Source organism: Giraffa tippelskirchi, chromosome 13 (genome assembly GCF_054371585.1).
Source record: "Giraffa tippelskirchi isolate mGirTip1 chromosome 13, T2T-mGirTip1v1.2.pri, whole genome shotgun sequence".
NCBI lineage: Eukaryota > Metazoa > Chordata > Mammalia > Artiodactyla > Giraffidae > Giraffa > Giraffa tippelskirchi.
Genome location: NC_137287.1, coordinates 7981185 through 7995493, shown reverse-complemented (window position 1 = coordinate 7995493; position 14309 = coordinate 7981185). Strand labels below are relative to the sequence as shown.

The 14309-nt window shown below is 64.6% G+C and overlaps 2 protein-coding genes across 9 annotated transcripts in view; one reads left to right on the top strand and one right to left on the bottom strand.

The window, feature by feature from the left end:
• The window catches only part of POR (cytochrome p450 oxidoreductase), a 57551-nt gene extending 49603 nt beyond the window's left edge, over positions 1-7948 (top strand). For all 4 annotated transcript variants that reach the window (XM_081557785.1, XM_081557784.1, XM_081557788.1 and 1 more), the window contains 12 exons: positions 214-363; positions 798-922; positions 1304-1393; positions 1742-1840; positions 2822-2938; positions 3042-3160; positions 4989-5170; positions 5287-5436; positions 5730-6000; positions 6083-6228; positions 6307-6392; positions 7460-7948. In XM_081557785.1, coding sequence (XP_081413911.1) covers positions 214-363; positions 798-922; positions 1304-1393; positions 1742-1840; positions 2822-2938; positions 3042-3160; positions 4989-5170; positions 5287-5436; positions 5730-6000; positions 6083-6228; positions 6307-6392; positions 7460-7604 — 1680 coding nt within the window. In that variant the 3' untranslated portion in view covers positions 7605-7948. The remainder of the gene's footprint in view (positions 1-213; positions 364-797; positions 923-1303; positions 1394-1741; positions 1841-2821; positions 2939-3041; positions 3161-4988; positions 5171-5286; positions 5437-5729; positions 6001-6082; positions 6229-6306; positions 6393-7459) is intronic.
• A 149-nt stretch (positions 7949-8097) lies between these two features.
• Positions 8098-13765, bottom strand: TMEM120A (transmembrane protein 120A). 5 transcript variants are annotated; one of them, XM_081557806.1, is made up of 12 exons: positions 13589-13765; positions 11794-11936; positions 11485-11601; positions 10034-10093; positions 9747-9842; positions 9581-9670; positions 9308-9373; positions 9144-9205; positions 8932-9024; positions 8763-8827; positions 8613-8681; positions 8098-8441 (listed from the first exon to the last, which is right to left on the bottom strand). In XM_081557806.1, the coding sequence occupies exons 1-12, from the start codon at positions 13667-13669 to the stop codon at positions 8328-8330; spliced, it is 1056 nt and encodes a 351-aa protein (XP_081413932.1). In that variant the 5' UTR covers positions 13670-13765; the 3' UTR covers positions 8098-8327. The 5 variants fall into 5 exon arrangements, with proteins under 5 accessions (XP_081413932.1, XP_081413931.1, XP_081413933.1 ...); XM_081557805.1 differs by having other exon boundaries at positions 11818-11936; XM_081557807.1 differs by having other exon boundaries at positions 8098-8366; positions 11818-11936.
• Between the last annotated feature and the right edge of the window lie 544 nt (positions 13766-14309).

Here is a 14309-nt window from a genome sequence, read left to right as displayed (position 1 = left end):
GCTCCAGAGGTGGCACCATGTTCCCAGTACCCACTCCTGGCCCGGAACCCAGCTGCTGCTGTCAACACCCAGGCCCTGGCCATGCTCTTCTGGGCCTGCTGTCCCTTCGCTCTTGAGATGCACGCCGTCACCTGAACCCGGGACTTACTCGTCTGCACTTGGGAGCCCGCTTAGTCATGGTCACTTGGCTTGGCCCTGCCTTTGTCCCCCCAGGCCGACCTGAGCAGCCTACCAGAGATTGAGAAAGCCCTGGCCGTGTTCTGCATGGCCACCTATGGCGAGGGGGACCCCACCGACAACGCCCAGGACTTCTACGACTGGCTCCAGGAGACGGACGTGGACCTCTCTGGGGTCAAGTACGCGGTGAGTCACCTGTGTGGGCTCGTGGGACCTCCAGAAGCGCATGTCCAAGAGGACACCTCCAGTTCTCAGCTTGATCTGCTGAGCCCGGGCCTGGCAGGGAGCTCATAGGCAGGAATCCCAGGAAGAGCTCACGGGGTGACCCTGTCTTCCACTCGGCCCAGCACTAAGAGCCGCCTTCCCTTGTCCCAGCCTCGTTGCGCCCGGGGGCATTAGCTTCTAGAGACAAAGGCAAGAAAGGAGGAGTGGACTGACCAAGATTCTGCCGGGCAAGGGAGCGGATGGGGTAAACACCCTGCAGCTGCCAGGGTCCCGGCCGAGGTGGCCACGGAGGAGCCTGAGCTGTGGGTCCATGAAACAAAGCCGCTTAGGGGCCTCCATGTATAAGGTGTCTGGCCGGACCCGCTGACCCTGGCCCCGGCCCCTCATCCACACAGGTGTTTGCCCTTGGGAACAAGACCTACGAGCACTTCAACGCCATGGGCAAGTACGTGGACAAGCGGCTGGAGCAGCTCGGGGCCCAGCGAATCTTTGATCTTGGGCTGGGTGACGACGATGCGAAGTGAGTGCCTCCCCACCCCGAGCCCCACCCTCAACCCCCACCCGGGCTGTCGAGTGTCAGGAGCCCCAGATTCAAGCTGGCCGGGGCCCAGGAGGGCAGGGCAGAGCCGTGGTGTCGGCGCACCCCTGTGACCTGCCTCACCAGCCCCCATCGCCAGGCCCGCCTTCTTTGCTTGTCCACACCCTCCCGGCTCACCCAGCTCGGATTGGGCTTCCCATGGTTACTGCAGACCCTCTGGATGCTTCCTACTGCCCTGGGTTACATCACTGGGTGGGCTGGTGTGAAATGAACCCTCAAGCTTGGGGGGGGTCCAGGGGACAGAGGGTCCAAGCTGGCGTAGCAGCCCCATCTGGCCCCGGGCTCATCCCCTCTGGTCCACAGCCTGGAGGAGGACTTCATCACGTGGCGAGAGCAGTTCTGGCCGGCCGTGTGTGAGCACTTCGGGGTGGAAGCCACCGGAGAGGAGTCCAGGTGAGTGCGTGCAGGTGGGGCCGTGGGTGGGGAACCGGCCTGGTGGGCGCAGTGGGGCTGGGGGAGGCTCCGTCAGGGTGTGGAAGGGGCCCAGGCCCAGGTGCTTGGGCTGTGCCCTCAAGTGGGGGTCAAGGTGGGCTTCCCGGCCTCCTCGGGCCTGCTGGCCCGGCTGCCCTGCCTCTCCTGCCTGCCCTGCACTCACGCATCTCCTTCCTCATGGGTCACATCTGGCCCCGCATCCCCCAGGCGTGTCCCATGGCCTCACAGCCTCACTCCCTCCTTGGGACCCTCCCCTAGCCTCCTGGCCCCTCCCAGCCCTCAGCCTCACCCTGGGTCTCCCCTTTCCAGCATTCGCCAGTATGAACTCACGGTCCACACAGACATAGACACGGCCAAGGTGTACACGGGCGAGATGGGCCGCCTGAAGAGCTACGAGAACCAGAAACCGTGAGTCGCGAGCGTGGCTGGGGGCCAGACGGCTGGCCGTCCGTGTGTCTCCACAGGGCCTTTCCTCCCAGGCCCTGTCCCATGGGGCTTCCTCATTCCCTCCATCCGGGAGGGGGCCTGGGTGGGGCCACCCGCATTTCCATTTGCACCCCAGAGGAGGGCACGAGGCCTGGAGCAGAGAGACGGGAGGCTGCTCTGAGCCCAGGGCCCTGGGGACCCCTCCCCTCTTGCTGGTCCTTTGGTCCAGAGCGTGGCCTCGGGGAGACTGGCACTTGCTCAGTTTGTACTTCATTTGCCTGTTAAATATCTGGGGCTGGGGGGTGCCCACCACTTCCTGGACCAGGACATACCCAGTTCAGCTCTGGGTCTAGGCTGAACCTTGGCAAAAGGGCTTGCCTCCTTCAAATCTGCCTCCATGTTTGGACTTTTTTGTCCAAACTGTTCCTCTCTGGGCCCCTCACTTGTACCTGGGCCCCACCCAGACTCCTCCCTGAGCCGCCCAGGAAGGTCCTCCTTGACCCTCCAGCAGCTCCACTCTAGGCAGCCACTGCAGTTGCAGCCCACAGCCCGTTTCAGTGACTTCCCACTGGGACAGCTGTCTCCTGTCACGTGCAGTCCTGGGCTATTACTCAGGACCCAGGCCCTTCCTCCGTCTGAAGGAACCACCTTCTTGGGCCAGGCCCTCCTTGTGCTCTGCCCACCAGTGGGTACCGGGTGTGGAGGGCCCCCCAGGGTTCAGACCAGCCTCAGTTTCCAGGTCTGCAGACAGGGACACTGATAACCCAGCTCTGCCCTCTTGCGGGTTCTGGGAGCACCACCTTGGGTGGGGCTGGGAAAGGCCTTTACCTTACTGGAGAGGTTTCCTCATGACTCGGGAGGCCAGCTTTGAGGTTCCCCATGTTCTGTGTGGTCAGAAGGGTCCTTGCGAGTGCGGAGATTCAGACTGGAGGCCTGGCTCACTGCGCTGCTCTCCCCACCCAGCCCCTTCGACGCCAAGAACCCGTTCCTGGCTGTCGTCACCACCAACCGGAAGCTGAACCAGGGAACCGAGCGACACCTCATGCACCTGGAATTAGACATCTCGGACTCCAAAATCAGGTACCAGCTGCCACCACTCCTCTCCCCAAACTTTTCACCCAGGCCTCCTGTTCCCGCACAGAGCTACCCTCCACCCTCCCCCTGAGCCTTGCATCACCCCCAGGTATGAGTCTGGGGACCATGTGGCTGTTTATCCGGCTAATGACTCTGCCCTGGTGAACCAGCTTGGCGAGATCCTGGGTGCCGACCTGGATGTCATCATGTCCCTGAACAACCTTGACGGTGAGTCCTGGGTCCCTGGCCTCCCCCCTACCTTGGCCTGAGGGCGCTGGTGGGAATGGGCCCCCGGGCAAGGCCCGGAGGTTGAGCTTTTGCTTAGACCTAAAGCCTGGTGTCCTACAAGCCCTCATACCCAAGACCCAAGGGGCAAGTTGCGGAGCAAACTGGGAGGCAGGGGGAGCAGGCAGCTGTAGGGCCTGGCAGGCTCCCTTTTGGGGTGCCCCCATCCCCTCACTGCCATACTCCCTTGAGGGAACGGGGGCCCGAAGACAGAGCCAGGCCCAGCTGCCCACACAGCCCCATGTCCTGTGGGGAAGAGAGCCACAGCCAGCCACCGAAGGCCCCTGCAGCTCCAGGGTCTCCTCACCTTGAGCAGGGGTCCGAGTCAGCAGTCCTGACAGCCTCTAGGTCCACTGAGGGTGCTCAGCCTGCACCCTGCCAAGGGCAGGGCTGCCCAGCCTGAGCCTCTGACTGTGACCCCCCAGCGCCCCGCACTGTCCACCGACCTGGGGCCCAACTCAGCCTGGCCCTGCCCCGCTTGCTCACCCGTGTCCTTGGTGACCCAAGCCTGGGCTGCTCCTCCACACCTCTCAAGGCTCCAGAGTCGGCCTTGAGAAGACAGGAAAGGGGCTGGTTTGCACCGGAATTCCTCGTGCTGGCAGGGGACCTGGTGGCCCATGGACCGGCCTTCTTCCTCTCACTGGGGGCAGGGGGAGGCCCTGTGCCGTCTGAAGCAGCACCTTTCTGGGGGTGGGGCTGTTGTCAGTGCTCACTCTCTCCCAGGAGTGCCTGAGCCCCTGTGGTGGGGGCCGTTCTCTGCCAAGGGCTGCTCTGAGAGAGGGCTGTGGAGGCTCAGGACGCGAGGCAGAAGTGGGACTTCAGAAGGCGCACCCACACCTGTTCCCGTGGTGCAAGGCCTGAGCCCCCGTTTCTGAGCCCACACAAGAGAGTGCCTGGGCGTGGGGAACACCTGCTGCTTGATGTGGGCGCTGGGTACACAAGGATGTTCAGTTCACCAAAATCCATCAAGCACTGCTTCTGAGACTTGTGTGCTGTATGTAGGTCGTGCTTCAGTAAGAAGTTCAACCTTCCCCCAAAACTAGGCCCACAGCCCTCAAGGCTGAGCCATCCTGGGCCAGGCCCTCCCTCTCTGGGTGGCTTGGCAGTCTTGTGCTTCTCTGGGGCTCATTGGTGCCCAGGAATCAACACCCCTGCGGTCGTGCCTCCAGGAGGAGGAGTCACCCCTGGGTCCAGCCCTGCTCTGGCCTGGCCGTGGGGAGGCGTCAGTAAAGCCGGCCTGTTGACCGTGGCAGTAGAAGCCCCTCGGCATGGGCTGGCGGAGCGCCTGAGTGCACAAGATGCCGCCCCAAAAGCTTGGCATGTGGGTGCCCTGTGCACCAACCTCCACTTGTGTTCAAGAATAAAACTTGAGCTGGAGGGGGCTTGTCATCACAGCTGAAGGCCCAGTATTGGCATCGCACAGTCGGAGCCTGGAGCCCCCACGGTGGACCAGGTCCAGCCCACAGGCAAGCAGGCGGGCCACACTGGGGGGAATCCCCCTCGCCACCCTCTCTTTGAGCAGTGACTGTCCTGGATGGGGACAGTGACAGGCTGTCCCCAGCAGCGTCCTGCCTCTGATGAGACTGCCTGTCCGGCGGCCGAGCGCCTCAGGCCTTGCCCCAAAGCCAAGGAAGACCCCGAGAGAGCTGGCCTTGCTTCCCGCCCACCGGCTTCCCGAGACAGGCCTGAGACTTGGCCCACCCCTTCCCTGTGGCACCCTACCCACCCCGGGGTGGCCCCTCACCCCGAACCTGCTGCCCTCTCCTTGCAGAGGAGTCCAACAAGAAGCACCCCTTCCCCTGCCCCACCTCCTACCGCACGGCCCTCACCTACTACCTGGACATCACCAACCCGCCGCGCACCAACGTGCTCTACGAGCTGGCCCAGTACGCCTCGGAGCCCGCTGAGCAGGAGCAGCTGCGCAAGATGGCCTCCTCGTCGGGCGAGGGCAAGGTGGGCCTGCCCCCGGCACCCCAGCACCCAGAACACCAGCCCCCTGCCCCGGCCATTCCGCAAGCTGCCTGGGCCCCTGGGCCCCTCGCCATCTCACCCACGTCTGTGTCCCCCAGGAGCTGTACCTGAGGTGGGTGCTGGAACCCCGGCGGCACATCCTGGCCATCCTGCAGGACTGCCCGTCCCTGCGGCCCCCCATCGACCACCTGTGCGAGCTGCTGCCTCGTCTGCAGGCCCGCTACTACTCCATCGCCTCGTCTTCCAAGGTGGGGGCTCTGGGCCCACCCCCGTAGAGAAGAGTGTTGGCTCCTCAGAGAGCCCGGGGTCCCTGGGCCACAGCCCCAGCTCTGCCCCACGTCTGCGGGCACTTTGCTCAACTCCCAAGCTGTGTATGCAGAAGGCTGGACTGTAAGATCGCACCCTGCCCTCTGGCCCTGGTGCCAAGAGCCAGTCAAGCCGGCTGCCAGGAAGGGGCCCTGAGCAGGGACCCCGTGACGGGGTGGGTGGCAGGAGGGAAGGGGCCTCTGGCACCACCACGCTCACCCCTGTGCACCCCCAGGTGCACCCCAACTCTGTGCACATCTGCGCCGTGGCCGTGGAGTATGAAACCAAGACTGGCCGCATCAACAAGGGCGTGGCCACCAGCTGGCTGCGGGCCAAGGAGCCGGCCGGGGAGAATGGCAGCCGGGCCCTGGTGCCTATGTTCGTGCGCAAGTCCCAGTTCCGCCTGCCCTTCAAGGCCACCACACCCGTCATCATGGTGGGCCCTGGCACCGGGGTCGCCCCCTTCATAGGCTTCATCCAGGAGCGGGCCTGGCTGAGGCAGCAGGGTGAGTGTGCGGGCCCCGGGCGGGCTCCGGGCAGGGGGCCGGGCCTGGGGCTCCTCGCTGACCCCGGCCGCCCCTGCCCCAGGCAAGGAGGTGGGCGAGACTCTGCTCTACTATGGCTGCCGGCGCTCTGATGAGGACTACCTGTACCGCGAGGAGCTGGCCAGCTTCCACAAGGATGGCACCCTCACCCAGCTCAACGTGGCCTTCTCCCGGGAGCAGCCCCAGAAGGTGAGGCCGGGGGCAGGCCCCAGGGGTGGGGGTATGCAGGGTGCGACGGGCCTTCCTCACAGGCACCCCCACCCCCAGGTCTACGTGCAGCACTTACTCAAGAAGGACAGGGAGCACCTGTGGACACTCATCCATGAGGGGGGCGCCCACATCTACGTGTGTGGGTGAGTGGGGGGGATGAGTGGGCAGAGGAGGGCTGAGGGGGATGAGTGGGGGCAGAGGAGGAGAGTTGAGGGGGGGAGAGGAGGAGGGGTGAGGGGGGCAGGAGGAGGGGTGAGTGGGGCAGAGGAGGAAATGAGGGGGGTGAGTGGGGACAGAGGAGGAGGGGTGAGGGGGCAGAGGAGGGCTGAGGGGGGTGAGTGGGGCGGAGGAGGGGGTGTGCATGGGCCAGAGGAGGGATAAGGGGGATGAGTGGGGACAGAGGAGGGGGGTGAGTGGGGCAGAGGAGGAAATGAGGGGGGTGAGTGGGGGCAGAGGAGGGGGTGAGGGGGCAGAGGAGGGCTGAGGGGGATGAGTGGGGGCAGAGGAGGAGAGTTGAGGGGGGGAGAGGAGGAGGGGTGAGGGGGGCAGGAGGAGGGGTGAGTGGGGGCAGAGGAGGGGGGTGAGTGGGGGCAGAGGAGGGGGATGAGTGGGGGCAGAGGAGGGGGTGAGTGGGGCAGAGGAGGAAATGAGGGGGGTGAGTGGGGGCAGAGGAGGGGGATGAGTGGGGGCAGAGGAGGGGGATGAGTGGGGGCAGAGGAGGAAATGAGGGGGGTGAGTGGGGGCAGAGGAGGGGGATGAGTGGGGGCAGAGGAGGGGGATGAGTGGGGGCAGAGGAGGGGGTGAGTGGGGCAGAGGAGGAAATGAGGGGGGTGAGTGGGGACAGAGGAGGAGGGGTGAGGGGGCAGAGGAGGGCTGAGGGGGGTGAGTGGGGCGGAGGAGGGGGTGTGCATGGGGCAGAGGAGGGATAAGGGGGATGAGTGGGGACAGAGGAGGAGGGGTGAGTGGGGCAGAGGAGGGATAAGGGGGATGAGTGGGGACAGAGGAGGAGGGGTGAGTGGGGCAGAGGAGGAGGGGTGAGGGGGGCGGAGGAGGAGGGGTGAGTGGGGCAGAGGAGGAAATGAGGGGGGTGAGGGGGCAGAGGAGGGGTGTGAGTGGGGCAGAGGAGGGAGGTGTGCGTGGGGCAGAGGCCGGGGGGGCTGGCCTGCCTGTAGAGGAGCCCTCTCGCAGTGCCACCTCCTTCTACACGCAGGGACGCTCGGAACATGGCGAGGGACGTGCAGAACACCTTCTATGACATCGTGGCCGAGCAGGGGGCCATAGAGCACGCCCAGGCCGTGGACTATGTCAAGAAGCTGATGACCAAGGGCCGCTACTCCCTGGACGTGTGGAGCTAGGCCGCCAGCCCTGCTCCGCCCCTCACACCCTACAGACTTGCCTCCCCATGTAATCACTCACCTCCCTCCCTTCTGCCCATCTTCTGGGTGGCTCTGCCGGGTGCGGCCCCGGGGGCAGAACTAGGACAGAGCCTGCCCAAACCGTGCCCTCCGGCCATCAGCCCAGGGGATTCAGCTGAGGGTGACTGCTTGTGACGGTTTGTGAACGCCTCGGGGCCCTCAGTGGCTGAACACAGGGGTCCGCCTCTCAGCTGAGTGAGGCCTGGCCCCTCCCCGTGATTTTCAATGAGTGTAAATAATTTTAAATAACCTCTGGCCCTTGGAATAAAGTTCTGTTTTCTGTATTTGCCGGGTAGTGCTTGCACAGATCTGAGGCCTCCACTTAGGTCTCCTTAACTCAGACCCCAGACACCTCGGGAGCCCCCAGGCCTCATGCGGTGGCGGCACAGGCCCCCCAAGCCCATCTCACCCGCAGGAGCACACACACCGAGGCTCTCAGAGCCGTCTTCCTTTATTCAGGCCACTGGCGCTCAGCTCCCATGGGGCAGGGACACAGGCCCAGGGCCTCCTCTCCAGCAATGCCTTCAGGGCCCACAGAGCCCACAAAACCCAGGGGAGGGCAGACGATACCCTCCCGGACACAGGGAGCGCCCACCCCCTCCACACAGAGGTTCAGACGCCCCTTCCGGGCCGAGGGTGCCATCGGGCAGGGAGGGTCCAGCCTCATTCTTTCTTGCTCCCATGCAGCTGGCTGTGGAATTTCTGGTGCACGACCCGCAGGGTGGTGAAGAAATTACCAAGGAAGAGGAGGAGGAAGGGGAAGCCGCACATGAGCACCTGGGGGAGCAGCGGGGGTCAGGACGGAGGCCGGGCCGGCCCTCCCCGCATCCTCTCCAGGCAGGGGCCAGCCCTCCTCGCGTCCCCTCCAGGCGGGGGCCCGGCTCCCCGCATCCTCTCCAGGCGGGGGCCCGGCTCCCCGCGTCCTCTCCAGGCAGGGGCCCGGCTCACCTGCCACTCCTTGCACTCGGGGTCCCGGGCCAGGTTGAACAACGTCAGCGCGTTAAAAAGCTGCCAGAACTGGGAGGGAGGGGGCTCTTACACACGGTCCCTGCTCGAGACAGCCAGGTGGACGGGGCGGGGGGCTTGGGTACAACTTACGTGTCCAAAGAAGAGGAAGGGCAGCAGGAAGGTGAGGCCCCGCCACATCCAGGACTGGAAGCCCTCTGCAGGGGCACAGCAGAGCAGAGAGGACCTGTCACTCAGACCCCAGGCCGGAGGCAAGGACAGGCGTCAGGACTGCAGGGCGGGGCGGCCTCGCCCAACTCACCCACAGTGAGGTCCATGGTGTGCCGCTCACCCAGGGCCCGCAGGCGGTACAGACAGCCGCTCTGGTAGTAATACTGGAGGAACTGCACAAAACCTGGCGGGGGCGGGGGCGGGGGCGGCATCAGGACTGGGCTGCAGCCCAGTCCCTGCCCACCCTTCGGGGGGCGGGGGGCGGCGAGTCCTAAGCAGAGCAGGGACCTCGGAGACACTCACTCTGGTATATGGAGAAGGACAGGAACTGGTTTCGGAACTTCTGGTACATGAGGCCGTCGGGCCTGAGAGCAGAGAGCAGAGGGCGGGGTGGGGGCTCAGGGACGCCCCGCTTCTCCCCGCCCCTTGCTCCCCCAGAGGCCCCGGGACCAAGCCAATCTGCTCACCATGTCAGCATGACTCCCGACAGGAACGTGGACACATAGTGATGGAAAACCCACCAGCCTTTGATCCTGCATTAGGGAGCCGCCGTCACCCCTGTTCCCTCAGCCCCAGGATCAGGGCTCGGGGGGGCAGGAGGCGGGGCTGCAGTGGAAAGGAGCCAGTACCCCCCCTGCTTCTCAGAGGGCCATGGCACCCCCCTGCCCCCCACTTTCTAGGGCAGCTCCACGGGTGCTCCCCTCCCTCCACCCCCGGGGCTGGGCCCCGCCCTCGCCCACCGGGAGCCGTTGTTGATGAGGATGCTCTCCCGGATGGTCAGAGTGCAGTAATACCAGACCAGCAGGAAGTTGAAGGCAGCGTCTGTCACCCTGCAGGCAGGGGTGCAGAGGGTGGGTGCTGGCACCTGGAGAGGGCCCTGGGGGCCAGCCCCTGCAGGACACCCACCTGGAGTTGAGGAGGAAGCGGCAGGTGAAGGAGATGAGAATGAGGATGATGGTGAGGTAGAGCTTGAACTTCTCGTACTCGTCTTTGTAGGCAAACCTGGGGGGACACACTCATGGGACAGGCTGGGGTGCTGGTGGGGCCCACCCAGGCCTCCGGATGGGCTGCCTGTGGTGCCATCGGGCAGTGGCCCCCGAGCCCCAGGCTCAGCCAGGGAGGCTGGGGCAGGCTGGAAGGGACCCACGGGCAGGAGGTGGGGGGCAGGGAGGAGCGTGGCGACCACAAATTACTTAGCCTGCTTGCTCAGGAGTGTCACGTTGACGTTGCCCAGAACCAGGCTCAGATACAACCTGGGGGAGGAGAGGTAGCCCTTCAGCCCCAAGCCCACTGCAGCCACCCACACTGGGAGACCGCACTGCAACCTCCTGCCAACCCCGAAGGGTGCCATCACCCACCCCATCCAAGTTCCTCTTGTCTAAGAGTCACAGCCGTGTACCAAAGCAGCAGCACCCGTACGGGCTCCTGTTCACACGCAAGCCGTAGGCACAGGCTCACAGTGGTTCAGGGACCGGCCTGAGGCCGCGGAGAGGTTACAGGGCCCAGCGGGGTCTGGGACCAGAGGCCAGGCTGCCTCTCCGCCTCGCCGCGAGCTCTTCCCTCTCCCATTCCCACCAGCACCCCGGCCAACCCTCCCCCAAACCCTCCACCCTGTCACCTACAGGCAGGTGACATCTTCCCTGCTGCCTCCCCGCCCTCCTCTCTGCACGCCCCTCCTCCCAGACCACCCCTTCCCACCGCCCCAGGGACTTCCCTCCACTGCACCTCTCCTGGGTCTCACCCTCTGCGGGCCCCACCTCTCAGCAGGCAGAGATGCTCAAGTCCTTCCTATGTACAAACTCACACACCCAAACAGAAGTGACTCCTCAACCCTCACAACAAGTTCTAGTTGCTAGTTTCCAGGCACTAGTTTCTCCTTCCACTCACCTCCAAGCTTCAGAAGCATGGCCTGAACCTGGCTGTCTCCTCGGCTCTTCTGTCATCCCCAATATCACCTTTCCAGCCCCACCCTCCTGGAAGTGGTTCTCTCCAAGGTCACCCAGACTTCCAGGAAACATTCCCCTTCTGTGTTACCTCTGACTGCCCCCCACACTGCCCCGGGGGCCATCTGATCTCAGGCTACAGGCCACTCCTTCCTCCCCTGCCTTCTGGGACATGCTTTCTCCCAGCTTTCTGGCTGCCAGCTGTCTCTGCTGGATTGTTTTCCCCGAGCCCAGGGTTCTGCCGAGTCCTCTGCTGTGACTGCGGCTGATCTAAGTGGATAATTGAGCTGTCACTCTCTCCTGCCCACTGGGCCAGAGGGGAGCGCCGCAGGCTGGCTCCGGAGCTCTGGTCTCTCTGCAACCTTTCACCTCCTACCCTGTGCTCTGGACATGACACTTGCTGTTTCCACCTCTCCAGGTCCGGCCAGCTCCCTCCTCTTTATCCTTCATGATGCAGCCCAGGCGTCAGCTACTCCAAGAGGCTTTATCCGGCCTCCCAAGTGGTGAGGTAACCCTGTCTGTGCTCTCCCTGATTCTCTGTATGTCCCGCACAAAGCACCTGTCATCACAGGGAGCTGTCACTGTCACTGAGGCTGTCCCTGAGGGAGGCCCAGGTCTGACGGCTCAGCCCAGAGTGGGTCCAAGAAACCAAGCAGAGGAAGATGGGGCTGTGAACCAAGCTTCGGGGAGGGGAGTCTCACCCATTCTTCTTGGGCAAGTAGGCCTCCATATCGAAGAAGAGGCCTTGTCGCTCCTTGATCTGGTTTTCCAGCTCCTGTGCGGCTTCCTCGGCCTCTGACGGGAGGGAGGGTTTGCATCTGCAGGTGGGGCCGCAGAAGCCAGAGTCAGAACACCCGACACCTGGGGGGCAGGAGAGCAAACGCAGCCCAGAGAGGGGAGAAGCCATGGCCAGGGCCACCTGGGAGTCAGCGCCAGCTCCCTACCCCACCAGGTCCGCACCCACCGCTGGTCCACGGTCAGGGGTATGAAGAGAGAGGGTGGGGGGGTGCCTGTGGCGGGGGACGGGTCCTAACTTCTTCAGGACAAGGGCCAGCTCCTGGAGCCGCTTCTTCTGCCGAGTGATGGAGCTAGTACAGTTGTTCTGCAGCTTGGTCAGCTCCTCCAGCTTCAGGCGGTACAGCCGGTGGGTCTCCTGGGGACCAGGGTGGGGGAAGGCTCAGGCTAGGGGACCCCTGAGCCAGAGCCTGCTGGGAAGGGGGTGGGGCACGGACTAGCCCAGGGCTTCCCCAGGAGGGTCTCAGCAGGAAAGGAGGCAGCCAGCTGAGCCAGCCTCAGGAACGCCCCGAGGGTCCTCTCTCTCCAAGGCAGGCAAGGAGACAGGGCTCTTCCGGCAAGCCCAGGAGCCCCCCAGCACCTTGCCCCCAGAAACAGACACATTCTAGGGACGTTTTCTTGGTCTCAGCCCATCTACTAGTTGTTCCCACCCCTCTCTGCCCATCCTGAGTCTGCATTCTAAGCCCACACTGGTCCACAGTCTGGACCAAGCGGGCAGCCTAAAGCCATCCCTGGCCTTCTCAGAGCCTCCCGTCAGGTCAGCCTGCAAGGGCGAGGGGAACTGAGGTTGTCCAAGATGACTACTGCTCTGGCACTCCCAGCATCTTCCTCCCGGGTTAAAGGTCACCAGGCTTCAGCCCTTGGACCTCTTGCTGTAAGACCATTCCTCTACCCTTCCCCCAGCACCTTTGCCCCAGGGCTTCCCAGAGCACTTTGCCCCCTGGGGTGAGTGAGAAGGAGCAGCCTGGAGCTGGGGGACAAGGGGCAGTGTGAGGAAGGTCAGACAAGGGCTGAGGCCAGGATGGTGATGCCCAGGCTGGGAGCCTGGGTCTGCCCTGCTCAGGGCCCTGGGCAGAAGCACGAATGATAGCGGCTTGGCCAGGACAGGCCAGGGGGCAATCAGGGTTAATGTGGACAGGAAAGGGCTGGAACCAGTCCAAGAGAGGCAAAGGCCTGATCAAGTGCCCAGCTGGCCTGGGCTCTACCCTGGCTGGGGTTTGTTTCTCATGCTCAAGGAGGGGCCACCTCGGCCTACCCCCAGCCACCACACTCCCCTGTCCGCCTGTCCACGAAACAGCACAGCGGCCCATAGCAGCCAGATCCAGACAATACGCACCCCTCCTACCCCTGTCTTCCACTGGTCTCAGAGAGACTCCCACCCCTGTCAGGCCCATGAGGTCTCTTGGTAGGGCCCCGCCCACCCACTTTCCCCTCACACTCTGCAGCAGCCACGTGGTCCTGTGTGGTTGGAAGCTGTCCTGCACCCTGGACCGGACTCGCCCCCATCCAGGGACTTCACCTAAACCCCACTTCCCCGGACCGAGGCCAGGCGGCCTCCCGTCCTGCTCCCCAGCCACACTCAGCCCAGACCGTGCGGCCCGAGGGAGGGGAAGGCCGGCCCGGCCAGCGCCCACGGCGCTTCTGCTCAGTGATTGACCCAAGACTGGCCCTGGTTAGCTTGGACTCTCCTGGGAAGGGACCAGCTCGGAGTCGGGGCCTCTTTCCGAGGTCTTCACGAGAGACCGGAGGTCTGCCCGGGTCAGTAGGGTCACTCCGGGATCCCGGCGGCCGCGCGGGCGAAAGATACCACCGCCGGACACTAATTTGAGGCCGAAAGGAGGGTCCAACTGGGGACACCGGGACCCAGATCCTCGTCACCGTCGGGGCAACACCAGGGTCCCCCACCCCTGACCCCGAGCTTTCCGCAGCCTGACCCGGGGCTACCCGACCCTTGACCCCGAGCCAGACAGACCTGGCTCGGAACCAATAGGAGCCCGCCTTGGCGCTCACCTGGATGCCGTGGAAGTCCTGCTGCAGCTCCTCCCAGTCCCGCAGGCAGTCGCCCAGCGGGCCCGGAGGCGGGGGATGCATTGCGGCCGGGCCGCTGGCCGGAGGAGCCGAGAGTCGAGTACAGTACCGCAAACCCGGCCGGCCGGAGGCACCTCCGCCTCCGCCGCCTCCGCCGCCGTCCGCTTCCGGGCTCGCGCCGCCGCTACCACCAATGGGGAAAAGCCCAAGGCCGCGAGCCCGCTGGCCCCGCCCCCCGCCAGAGCCAATCCGGGGCCGGGCCGGAGCTGGGGCGGGGCCACATGCTCCGCGAGCCGCTGGCCGGGCCGCTCCAGCGTGGAGGGCGGCGGCAGCCCCGGCCGGGGCTCTACCGGGGAAGCCAATTGCGTGGTGCTGCCAGCAGTGTTCTTGCCGGTCACGCTGGGAGTAAACCAAGGCCCAGGGAGGTGGCATTCTGCCTCAAACACTTTCCCCCTGGGGAAGCTGCTCTTTGGCAGGGAGGCAATTCCGAGCCTCTTGCTTGGATTTTTACGAGGGCCTCTTTATGTCTCCCTGTCTGCAAGTTCACCGCTGCTGCCCCTTCACACAGACACCAGGCTACCCTGACTCAAACACTAAGCCAATCCATACCGTATCCCTGCTGAAAACTTGCCGGTGGCTCTGCCCTGCTTACCGAGAGGTGCCTAAGCCATAGATCTCCAGCCATCCCAGGCGCCGCTCACTC